General features: G+C 41.1%; 1 protein-coding gene across 1 annotated transcript; it reads right to left on the reverse strand.

The window, feature by feature from the left end:
• Positions 1-5,108: 5,108 nt before the first annotated feature.
• Positions 5,109-7,007, reverse strand: LOC309703099 (uncharacterized protein; the record flags this gene model as incomplete). Its single annotated transcript, XM_082527801.1, has 2 exons — positions 5,109-5,584; positions 6,300-7,007. 2 exons carry the CDS (start codon positions 7,005-7,007, stop codon positions 5,324-5,326), a joined length of 969 nt encoding a protein of 322 aa, XP_082383927.1. The 3' UTR covers positions 5,109-5,323.
• Positions 7,008-12,119: the final 5,112 nt, after the last annotated feature.

Raw genomic sequence — 12,119 nt, forward strand, 5'->3', positions numbered from 1 at the left:
GCTTTGGGGTTTAAAGTGACATTTGCCAAAACTCTAGCTGACTGTAATTGAGACCCCACTCAAACACATTCTCCAGTGTGTGTGTGAGAGAGAGAAAGGAGGGTGGTGCCATTGAGTAGTGTTTTTATTTCTCTAAGTAGTTTCATTCATGGTTAAGTACCACATTAACCACAGCACCAGCTGTTTACACAGTCATTTAGTGGTCTGTTAAAGCCTGCTGAGGGGAAACTGTAGAGCAGAGAGGGCCACAAACAGCCCACTTTGGTCTCAAGTGGGTTAAATCACTGCAACTCTCTGTCAGTGTGAAATGTTTAACTACAGCACCATCCTATCATTACTGTTGTTTTTTCTTCAGCACACATACAGTAACAGGATAAAACGACTTCCTGCCAAAGTGTGATCCCCCCCATCTGACAGGCAGCAGCAGCAGCAGCAGCAGCAGCAGGCGATGTACTTTCAGTCATGCTATTGTTACTCTTACCAAAGAGCTGATATATTATGGTCACACTTCTCTCTGTGTAACAGCACAGTTCAGCACAAATGCACACCAACAAACAAACAAAACTTAATAAAACACACAAAAAACAGTCACAGTATGCTCCCAATGAATAATCTGACAGTCAGAAATATATATGCTCCTCCTGTTTTCTCTCATATGATGATGATTCCGGTGGATCCTTGTAGCCCAGTGACTGTAAGAGATTTTATACAGTCATTGTATTATATTGTATTAAACATCCACAAACACATTAAGTTCAAATCTCACAGAAGTGGCACGCCCACATACGTCTTTGTTTGAAATCAGAGTTATTGCCAATAAGTTGGGGGGGGGGAGTAAATTGATAGTATCTTGATATTTTGCATGATGATAAGAAAGTATCATCATTTTATATTACGGCCCGTCTCATGCATCATGAGGCACGTTAGCCGAGTAAACTCACATTAAATCATCTCAACACAAGTGCCATGGAGCACTGGACGCACTCAGTTTGATAGACCTGCCTCCTAATTCATAACAAATCACAACAACAGCTGCTTCAAGGCACTTTATCTTGCAGAGTAAAGACCTACAATAATCACAGACTGATATCATATTGACTGTCTCGTGGCAGCAATTATGTCAGGATTTGTTGACAGTGTTGGTGTGTTTGATCGTCTCATTTAGGTGCAAAAATAGTTGATCTGACTGGATGAAACCGATGTTGACAAAGTTTAACTTTGAGGACATAATTTGCAGAAACAAAGTGATAAATCACAGTTGTTGTTTTTGCAATACTCAGAATATCGCAAAATGTTTCAAAAATGCAACAATATACTATCATGAGTGAAGTATGGTGATAGGATCCCGTCGTGTGCTGTCTGGTGATTCCTGCCTCTAGACTTTGATCTTTGCTGATCGGCAACATTAACGTCCATCAGCACAGCGTTTCCCACTGAGAGCTGAGCTGTGGACTGGCTGCACCTTGTTGACAGGCTGAGTGACACTTGGAGAGATGTGGACTGACCTCGGTCTCAGGAGCTCAATTCTGCAGGAGGGCACTGAGCCTCAGCAGGCAGACAGACTCCCTGACATTTATTAACTGTACTTACTGCACGGGTGCTTAGATTTGTACTGGGAATGACAGCTGCAAACAACTTCAGACTCTTGAGCAGTTTTCAGGAAGTTAGGACTGAAATAATCTCTGTTGTTGTTTGTTTGATGATCTTAGTGCTGATTTATCTTTTCAGCTTGTTTAACTGAGTCTTAATGTTAATGGTGTGTGTGTGTGTGTGTGTGTGTGTGTGTGTGTGTGTGTGTGTGTGTGTGTGTGTGTGTGTGTGATGCAGAGCTGCTCCTTACTGAACTTGACCCTGCAGAGCACTGAGGGCGTCCTGTCCAGCATCAGGACCAACTGGCAGGAGTTTATGGAGGACGATGGCTTCTGGAGGGTCCTGCTGCTGCTGCTGCTGATGGTGGTCATCACCCTCCTCTCCCTGGGCCTCGCCTACTACGTCAGCAGAGTCCTGCCTTTCTCAGGGTGGAGAGGAGGCAGGAAAATAAACAAAGATCTCTATGTAGAACAAAAACTCTGGTGTTTATTTCTTGTGCAAATCTGATCATTTTATTGGAATCTGAACAACATCATGTGATGCTGTCAGCACGAAGAAGAGAGGACGGTGACTCAGAGACACCGACAGCTTCATGTGTGGCCTAACACCTTTACAAGCACTCATTGATAAAGTCACCTTTACATCCCTGTTTGCTCTGTTACAAGCTGTATATTGCTGATGTTTTGTATCTTTTCATTGTTTTCTCTCACTTGTTATTTATTCAAATGTCTTTGGTGTGAATTTTTCCCTCGCTGTCTTTGTTTCACACAAATACCTGCAGCCTTTCTGGCTGGAAACAGTTTTGTCAGGATATCTTGATGTTCTTTGTTAAAGGTTTTCAGTGTTTATTCCATCAAACATTTGAAGTCATTTAATGTGCAAAATGAATAAAATCATGACTGTAATCTGCATCAGGTTAGAGCGTCACTTTGTTACCAACTCAAAACTTTATTGGCACACAGCAGCTAACCTGAGCTTTTTACAAAGCGCAAAGAAAACAGGAAAGACTGCAAATCTGTAGAAACAGGCAGGATTAGTACTCGCTGTAAATGAATATACATACAGAACTTGCTCTCACCAATGGGGGGAAAACCTTCAGCTGTTACTGATCTTTGATGATTCAGCATTTTAGTGATCTGGGTGACGGTAAGAAAGATGTTACAAAGAAAATCAAACACTTGAGATTCTTGTTTGACATTTAGACCTTCTCCTGGATGTGCCCTGTTAGAAAAGAGAATATCCTGTCAAACTAAGGCTAAGACTGTTAAAACCAGACTGATGTGTTTGACTTCAACTAATGTCAGTACATAAATGTGTCACCGCTTTTTTCCGTTACATAATGTGGTAAAGTGCTGTAGGCTACATGTTTGGAAAAAATGATTTAAACAGAAGTGGTTTTGTTTTGGTTCTGGTTTTTGACTGTGTGCTATTCACAGCCCTGCAATATGACATCCATATTAACTGAAGTCATGTTTAGTCCACATAATGGTTTCAGTGAACCATGCACTGCCCAAACACATTCAGACTTGCTAAACCAAAACAAGGCAAAGCTTAAGATAAACCTACATAAGGTTACTCTACATTTACACTTTGCTCTTTGAATGCTTTGCCTTGCAGTGTCACACCTAAGAGGATATTCAGTTTTAATAAGCTTCACCAGGCCTTTGCATGTAAGTCGTCATCATGTTCAGTCATCTGATGAGAAAAATCAGCCATGGCACATCACCTTAATTGTCAGACTCATTGTAAAGGCTCTCGTACGGCCCACTTTGATCTCAAGGGTGCAGAACCAGAATAAACTCCCCTTTGTGTCAGTGTGAACAGTACGACTCGTGCAGTTTTACTGCATGATGTAGAAATACTGCTGCAGTAATGAAAGAACATGTCTTGTGGCTGCCGTCAGCAGCAGTTATGCAGTTTAAGATAATTTCATGGTTTAAGTTACAATAAACAAGTTAAAAATACTTTATTTTAATATATCAGATTTAATCTATACATTGTTGGTTTGAAAATAAACATTTAAAGGGTTTACAGAATATTTCCAGGGTGGAACCAATGTTCAGTCTGTTGTTTGGGGTTGACAATATTTTCAGTTACATGCCACACTCGGTAGGGGGCAGCATGCTTTCCTCTCTCACTTGGTGGTAGAGCTATGTAGAGCATGCAACGAAGTTTTCCAGCTGCGGGAAGGAGTGACACTGCAAGATGCGTTTTCATTAACCCCTGCGAGTTAATGCGGCCAATGAGGTATTCAATTTGTATTTTATATGTTGTGGTAGAAAAATAAGATGTTGTTTGTGACAGAACTGGCGACTTTATGGTTGTCACGTGTAATTTGTTAACATTTTGTAAAGGTCAAATTGTGAGTGTTTTATGTTGTTTAATAATGTGCTTTGTTGTTTATTCTCTATGAGAACAATTTACTGTGGAAATTGATTATTTTATGTTGTTTGTACAGTTCTCACGGCATCCTTGGTGGCACCTGTGTGCAATAAATGCCAGTAAAAATCAAGAAGGCCTTGTGTCCGTTTTTCAACTTGGAGGGAGTTACATGTTTGCTCAAGTGTAAAAACAATTAAAAGGTTATGGTACTGATTACAACAAAAAGAGAGTCATAACTCATGTTATTTCAAAAAATTGAAGATCTGAATATATAGCAAAAAACAAAAAAAAAACTGTTAAAGAGAAAATACACTATAAATTCAGAAACTCGTGTCCTCCATCACTTATTCTAAAGTTGTGCAGCGGGGCAGATTAGAGTGTCTGCTGGGCCAAATGTGGCCCCCGGGCCTTAGGTTTGACACTCCTGCCCTAGAACATGCTGTCCAAACATCTTCCTTTTTTCGCTGTCTTACTGATGTAGTCTTTTCTATGTGTTGACAATACCACATGTAAGAGTCATACCGCGTTTTGTCAGTTTTCAACCAATGAATCATTAATTTGACCTTAAACACTTTGGTGGATGTGAGCGATCATTACATCATTTATACGAAATTCTCTCGGAAAATACAAAGAGAAAAAATATGCAGTGATTTGTGTTAAATAGTAATAAATATATACATGCTGACGTAACACTTGCCGAACAATTTGTCTTCTTTGTATCCGCATTAGAAAATGTTTGTGTGGACAGTGAAAGGGTTTGTTTTATTAGTTATTTATTCTGAGAGGTGAGTGGACGCATTTCCGATTCTTATTTAACGAAGATAAATGTAAATATAAGTCTACAAATATTAAAATTAATCCAAGAAGCACTGTGGTCTAAAATGTATTCATGTGAATTGCTGAATGTCAGAATCATGCGTTTGACGTTTATAAAACAGTTTCTAATAGAAAGAAGGTGAGCCTGGCTTTACATAATTTATTTTCATTTGTCAAACCACGTGTTTCCGTCTGGAAGGAGGAACTCTTAACCTAAGCCGAGGCCTCCGTGATGGAGCAGGCGAACCACGAAGTGTCCGTGAAAATGTCCGGACTTCACCGTGAACATACAGGAGGCCTGTGAGGCCTGAAGGCACTGAAGACGAACATGTATCGCCTCGCTCAGGCAGTGGTGTAAGCACACTGTTTATTTAATCACACACAGCTGAAGCAAGATATTACAAAAAAAGGAAATTAAGACAGTAAATGGAAGCTTTGATCGGTGTAAAATGCATAATTATTAGTATAAGCTGCACACATAAATAAGCTGAAGCACATTAATAAGTTAAAAGTCACTTATTGATCCTAAAAGTCTTCAGACGTCTGCCTGGGACGTATTTGATGGATGGTGGCCATTCATCTGAGGAGGACGATGGCTCAGAGGCTCCGACGCCCCATTTACATCATGTCGTTCATCTCCGGGTCCAAAGCGTCGGAGAAGACGTGACAAGTACGTGGAGCAGTGAGATTTCATCAGCCATCCACACACAAGGCCGCAAACCAAAAAGACCACAGCTGTGATGCAGACAGCGACCGAAGTTCCCAGTCCGCTTACTTCTAAAGTCGTCTGTGTTGGCTGCAGAGGATACAAGAGCAGAAATGTGATCAGATTCATGGAACTTTATATGAAGCTGTTTCAGGTTTGATTAACGCGTTTCTGTCTTTTTTTGGTCCCGTTTGGATCTACGTTTGCATGGGATTAATGAAGACTGTCATTTTTAGAAACTCCCACCATGCTGTCAGAGAAGAGCTGATGTTAATGCTTTTAACACATTCATGTCGTTTGATGTTTGAGCTGATAAATGGTAGATCTGAAATTTCTAGATTATTACATAGTGCCTGTTCTACATCTATCCAAGGTTCATCTAAGAGGGTGTGTTTAAACCATCTAGAGATTAACTGAAGCCTGTTGGCTAAAAAATAGTGATTAAAGTTAGGCAGATCTAATCCTCCTCTATCCTTGGTCTTTTGTAGTGTTTTTAAGCTGATACGTGGGGGTTTATCTTTCCAAAGGAATTTAGAAATATACGAGTCTAGAGATCTGAACCAATCTTGTGATGGCTTATTTGGGATCATTGAAAATAAATAGTTTATTTTTGGCAAGACCATCATTTTTATAGCGGCGACCCTTCCCATGAGTGATATGGGTAAAGATTTCCATCTAGCCAGGTCGCCTTCTACTGTCTTTAAAAGTGGGATGTGGTTTAATTTAGTTAATTATGAAAGCTTAGGAGAGACATTAATACCTAAATATTTAATATTTCCAGACGCGTTTCTGTCTAAATACTCACAGACACCGATGTAGGAGGAGGAGTGCTGGTGGTCGGATCCGGGCTGCTCTCACTGACCTTCAGCCTCACAGCAGCTGGTGTCCCTCTCTGTTCAAAAGAAGGTAGTTCTTTTTGGATGTAACAGAAATAATCCCCCTGATCTTCCCTCCGAGCCCGCTGCAGGTTTAAGGACAGGTCTCCGTGTGAGAACCAATCAGCTGACAGCGACAGTCGATCATCAGCAGTCCCGTTACTGTTACCACCGCACGAGTCTCTCCTTAACACATCCTTCCCGTCTTTAACCCAGCGCACAAACCAGCAGGTGCCAGCTGTAGTTGCATGGTAGCAGGGCAGGCTGACCTCGTCTCCCTCTGTGACGGATGATTCGGAGACCACGACAACCTCCACATGGACAGCAGACACATCCCGACCGCCGCACATAAACACATAACCTCCACTGTCCGTGTAAACTGAGCGGTTAAAAACAACAGAGGAATTGGGACTGATGCGATCTCTGAAACTTTCCTCTGGTGTCCAAACTCCGTGTCGGTGCGAGGCGACATGCCGGGACTGAGGCTCTGTTTGGCGAAGTTTTCCCTCTACATCAGTCGGACAGTTTCGAGGAAGAGTAAACGAGTCTCCTAAAATCACTTTCACATATGGTATACTACCCTCACTAAAAACTCCCCCAAAGAAGAGCGCAGATAAGAGCAGCTGAAGCAGCTCCATGCCGAAGGTTCCTACGTTGAGAAAATTTCGCGGCCGGTATTCGGCTGAGACGCTGTATAGGTCAAGCCCGCAATGTTTTCACTCCACGATCTGTCTATTCCAAATTAAGTGCTTGTCTAAATCCAGCTAGCTTCACCCTGAGAACACGCTGACCGTACCTCTGTAGCTTTGCATCTCCGGTGCAGTTTTGCTGCCTTTAAAACACAACGTTAAACTGGGAGCGGTGAAAAGCGGAGTCTTTATTTAACTCGGTATCTTTTATTTTGAAAACAGCGGAGCGGAACAGAACAGCGCATGCAATCCCTGCACGGGGAAGGTTCAGTTCTGTGGCCACACCCCGTTCATTTGTCATTCGTCTCGTCTGCATATCAGCACGGTCTTATTCATACGATGCATACACGTGTTTGCGCAAATATGTGAAAATCGGATCGCACTGGTTAGAGTGACAAACTCAATCTAGTCAGCGAAGACTGAAAAAAATACACCAGAGAGGAATGAAGTTTGGTTGACTAGTGACACAACCCGTGACCCCAACCTCACACTTGCTCTTTTTATGGTGTCTCAATAGTGAATCTCTTCCTGGGGCAGGCTAAATATGTGTCATTAGTGATGTAGTATGACATGTTCCATAACGGATTTATAATACGGATACACATCTTTGCACAATATCAAGTATCATATCCCATTATCTGTGATATAGCGACATGTATTTACGTTCACTAGTGCACACAGAACAGTGAGACAAGTTGAGACATGTCTCAGAGTGTGGGGCTCCAGTGATAATGACCTCAACAATCTCCAGTAAAGCACAGTGCATGCAAACATTAATGCAAATATATAGGACAACTGGACACAACAAAGTTTGCCCTGCAGTCTTATCAGACTATTAAAGCACGCGAGGAGAAATACGAGCTGATTCAAGAGTAAACAAATGAGTCAAAGCCTCATAGCTTCGCCTCATTTGAACTGTAATTTACTGATGCGGTTTCACAGTTAGTCAAAATGATCGCAATCCCAGATATATTTGTCAGTTATTCTGCAGCTACAAGGTTACGTTCTTGTGTTTATTGTCAAACTAAAGCGTGAAGCTGTCATGATATATATTTCCAGGGAAAACTCGCTACTATTGTTTTATAATGTAGCTGCTGGGATCTTGTTTCAGTTGTTTCACACTTTGAATTAGAGTATTTTTTAGTCTTTACATATCAGCATAAATATCAGTATTGTAAATTTCCCTAATATGATTTTGATGTTGCATCGACACCTGAGGGAGCAGCTTCACCACCAGTTGGACCTGCAATAAATAAAGAGACACTCAGCTACTGTGCAGATTTGAAAATAAATACTGACATTATTTTCTTTTTTAAAAATGGCCAAGACACTGGCCTGATGGTGGAATTGAACTCAGGACTGCTCCACCATACTGCACTGAAAGGATATATTTGTTTTAATTGTAGATTAGGTGCTCTGTGAAGCACAGAAATGCTGTTTAACAATATTTTACATGGTTTTAACATGTTTGTAATGGCTGTCTTTCATGGAACAGGGTTGAAAATCAGTGTTTTGTGTGTTTTCTCTGGAAAAACAAGGAGTTGTTGTGGACTACAAAAATCAAAGACAAATGTAGTTCTATAAATAACGGAATAGGAATATACCATTTTGTCTTCCTCTCATAATGTGGGCAACAGGGTTGAATTAATAAGAGTTGCATTTTAGATAACATTTTAAGGGAATTTTACACACAAATTACAGTCAAGGGGACGTCCCCTTGACTGTAATTTGCCTGCTGTGACCACATCCACATTACACACTGACTTCATGCAGTTTATCAGTGGATTAAAGTATAATTTACTCTGTGTAACTTTATCTGCTATAAGAGACGCGACCGGCTGGTTATTATTACAGAGCAATTAATTTTCTTTAACGTGAAAGAAATACACGGCTTCCTGACCGTCGTCTATTTCCTGCCTTTCTTTCCTTGTCAGGGTGAGTTGGGAACAAAGTAAGAGAAGTAAGCTGAATAAAAGTTAAATACAAATAGAAAAAAGATTTGAGCATTAAACTAGTTAAAGAAATGGGAACGTTAGTAAGGAGTTTTCTCTTCACTCGGGATTATAGAGGACTCCAGCCGGACTTCAGGTAATCGTTGTACCTCAGCTAGCTGCTCGTTAGCTTCGCTGACGGTAGCAACAACGTTCACGGTTTCTCATGAACATCCAGAAAATATTAAACTGTTGACACGTCCCACTAGTTTTGTAATTTCTTAGACAAGGTTTAACTAATGGGAAACAATGCAACTGTATTAACGTAACCAATGGAAGGACTAGGCTTATAGTAGCTTAGCATTTTAGCCTTGCTAGCATGCTAGGCTGCGCAAGCTATTAGTGTAACCGTGGTCTATTTGCCATTGTTTTGTTCTCAGTGCGACCAAGTTAAGTTTATTTTGACCAATGACAATCACGAAGAGTGTTTGTATAACATTATAGTAATGAGTTATAAAGACCTACAACACGGAACCGAAAAAGGCAGATGCGCGATACTGCCAAAAGTATTCGCTCGTCTGCCTGCTCACACATATGGACTTGTTTGACATCCAGTCCATCTCTGTTCTGCCTGAGGCGCTTTGTAAGCTGTCAATGTGCAGCTGACTGCGTTAGGAAACCCCCTTTGTCTGTGCATAGTTGTGAACTGAGTTTTGTAACCGTGTAAACCAAAAGATGTGAAAAAGATGTGTGTGTGTGTGTGTGTGTGTGTGTGTGTGTGTGTAAATAAGATTTGTTTGTAAAAAATTTTTTTACACAAGTTACAAATTCTTTTTTGTTAGGGTCTGCTTACAGATACAAAGCAAAAGAACAAAAACCAAACAAACAAACTTTAAAACTCTGAGCTGTGTGTGACTTTTAACTTGTGAATTTTGAACCCAATTTTTATTTCTTTCAGCTGATTGGTCAATGTCATATCAATCACAAATTTAACAATCCAATCAGATAACAGACGGGTTTTGGCCATAGAAGAGGTGCTTTACTGAGCTTCAGGTCCTGGAAGGGTAAAGGCCCTTTCATGTGCCAGCGTTTTCCTTCATCACCACAAAGGAAAACAGTCTGTGCGTGTCTGAGTTCTGTGAATATTTGTTGCCAGCCTGACCTGTAGTTTGATTTCTAGGGCGATCCATGTCAGTGACTCAAGAGGAAGTTGGAACTGCAGTAATAGATGCAGCGCCTTTGCATGTCAATGGTTTTTATGTAACTGAAGGATCTGTGGGAATAATGTGTGTGAACCAGTGCAGTGACAGCAAATGCACTCTTATGGTAAAGTGTAAGGTCAGTTGTTGTGCCCAGACTGACTTTTTTTATTTTTGTTATCATGACTGCCTTTATTATTACCTGCCAAGATTCAGGGTTATACTAGGACTTGGAAGGCAGATATGACAGTAAGTTAGCTCATGTTACAGCTGCTAGTGTGCCTATTGCTCGGGAGGTCAAGCAGGTTGTCTACTAATCACAGGGTTCACAAGGTTCAAGGTAGGGCTGTGCGTTATGACTAACATCCCATATCCCGATATAAGACATTTATCGTCTCGACAATGATATATATCACAAAACGTTTTACATTTCCTGTAAATTTTGTGAATCTCGGGCAACTCGACGTGTGTGAAGTGCTTTCAGTTGGGGGTTGAGTGTTTTGACCGATGGATTAAACTATACATTTTTAGATATAAGTTGTAACGGGCGCCATTTTCTTTGTGAGCATTTATTACACGGCGTGTTGCGGGGAAAAGCCTGTTTTAACGTTCGAGTCTAAGGTTTACTTTATTAAGCACCTGACAGCTCTTTTTTGCTTCTCATCCTTAAACACTCTGCATACTCTTTCATGTGATTCTTGCTTAGGTGGGTGACGAGGTTTGAGTCTGAGGCGGCGACTGGTTTCCTGCATAATTTGCATAGAACAGTTTTCTGATCCGTGGCAGACTTTTCATAACCAAACCATGTTCATGCTACATGCCTCGTTTAGAAATAAGGTCCTGGATTTGTTTTGACTGCTTTATCTGTTTGTCATCATTTCAGCTTATTTTGAAAAAATCTCAACAGGATCTTCTCCTTTATTGTGAAAGGTTTATGTGGAAAATAAACAAGCGGGTAGCGGAGCCACACTAATTTGTGCAACTGAAGTAGCTTTGAGTGTTTGAAGTCATTCAATAGTATATTAACTTTGGTTTAGTGTCATTGAGCCACTGAATGAGTCCACTGAGCTTCAGCTGGCAGACGGCCTGATATTTATCTTGCACTGATCAGATCAGATCAGATATTCAGGCCTAGAGCAGGGTGATATGACCAAAAATATTTATCACGATATACATTTGAAAATTTGCAATAACGATATAACTGACGATATAATTGACACCAGACAAAATACTTTACAACTCCACAACTTTATTAGTGCAAAAAACCCCATCAATGTATTTTCACTTAAACAAGCAGCTGTTTTTTATGTGCATTAAAGTTATATAAAAACGTCCATCCATCCATTCACTTCCGCTTATCAGGGTCGCGGGGGGCGCTGGAGCCTATCCCAGCTCCAGCGCCTAGGGCGAAAGGCGGGGTACACCCTGGACAGGTCGCCAGTCTGTCGCAGGGCTAACACATAGGGACAGACAACCATTCACACTCACATTCACTCGCACATTCACACCTAGTGGCAATTTGGATTATCCAATTAACCTATCCCCACAAGCTGCATGTCTTTGGACGGTGGGAGGAAGCCGGAGTACCCGGAGAGAACCCACGCAAACCCGGGGAGAACATGCAAACTCCACACAGAAAGACCCCGGCCTGATGGTGGAATTGAACTCAGGACCTTCTTGCTGTGCGGCAACAGTGCTAACCACCGTGCCACCGTGCTGCCCTATATAAAAACGTAACAGTGCAAATTCCTTGCTGACCGTTTAACCAAAAGGCATTTCCAGTGGAAATTGGCCGACATATCCTCAGCATAACCATGTATAATATCCACAAAACTTAAAAAAGGTTATACACACACAATACGGTAATATTATGTTGAAGCACAGTACGTATCACTCCGCGAGGTGCCTGCCTAATATAGCGGTAATGCGCC

This window comes from Aulonocara stuartgranti (genome assembly GCF_965226115.1).
Source record: "Aulonocara stuartgranti genome assembly, chromosome: 3".
NCBI lineage: Eukaryota > Metazoa > Chordata > Actinopteri > Cichliformes > Cichlidae > Aulonocara > Aulonocara stuartgranti.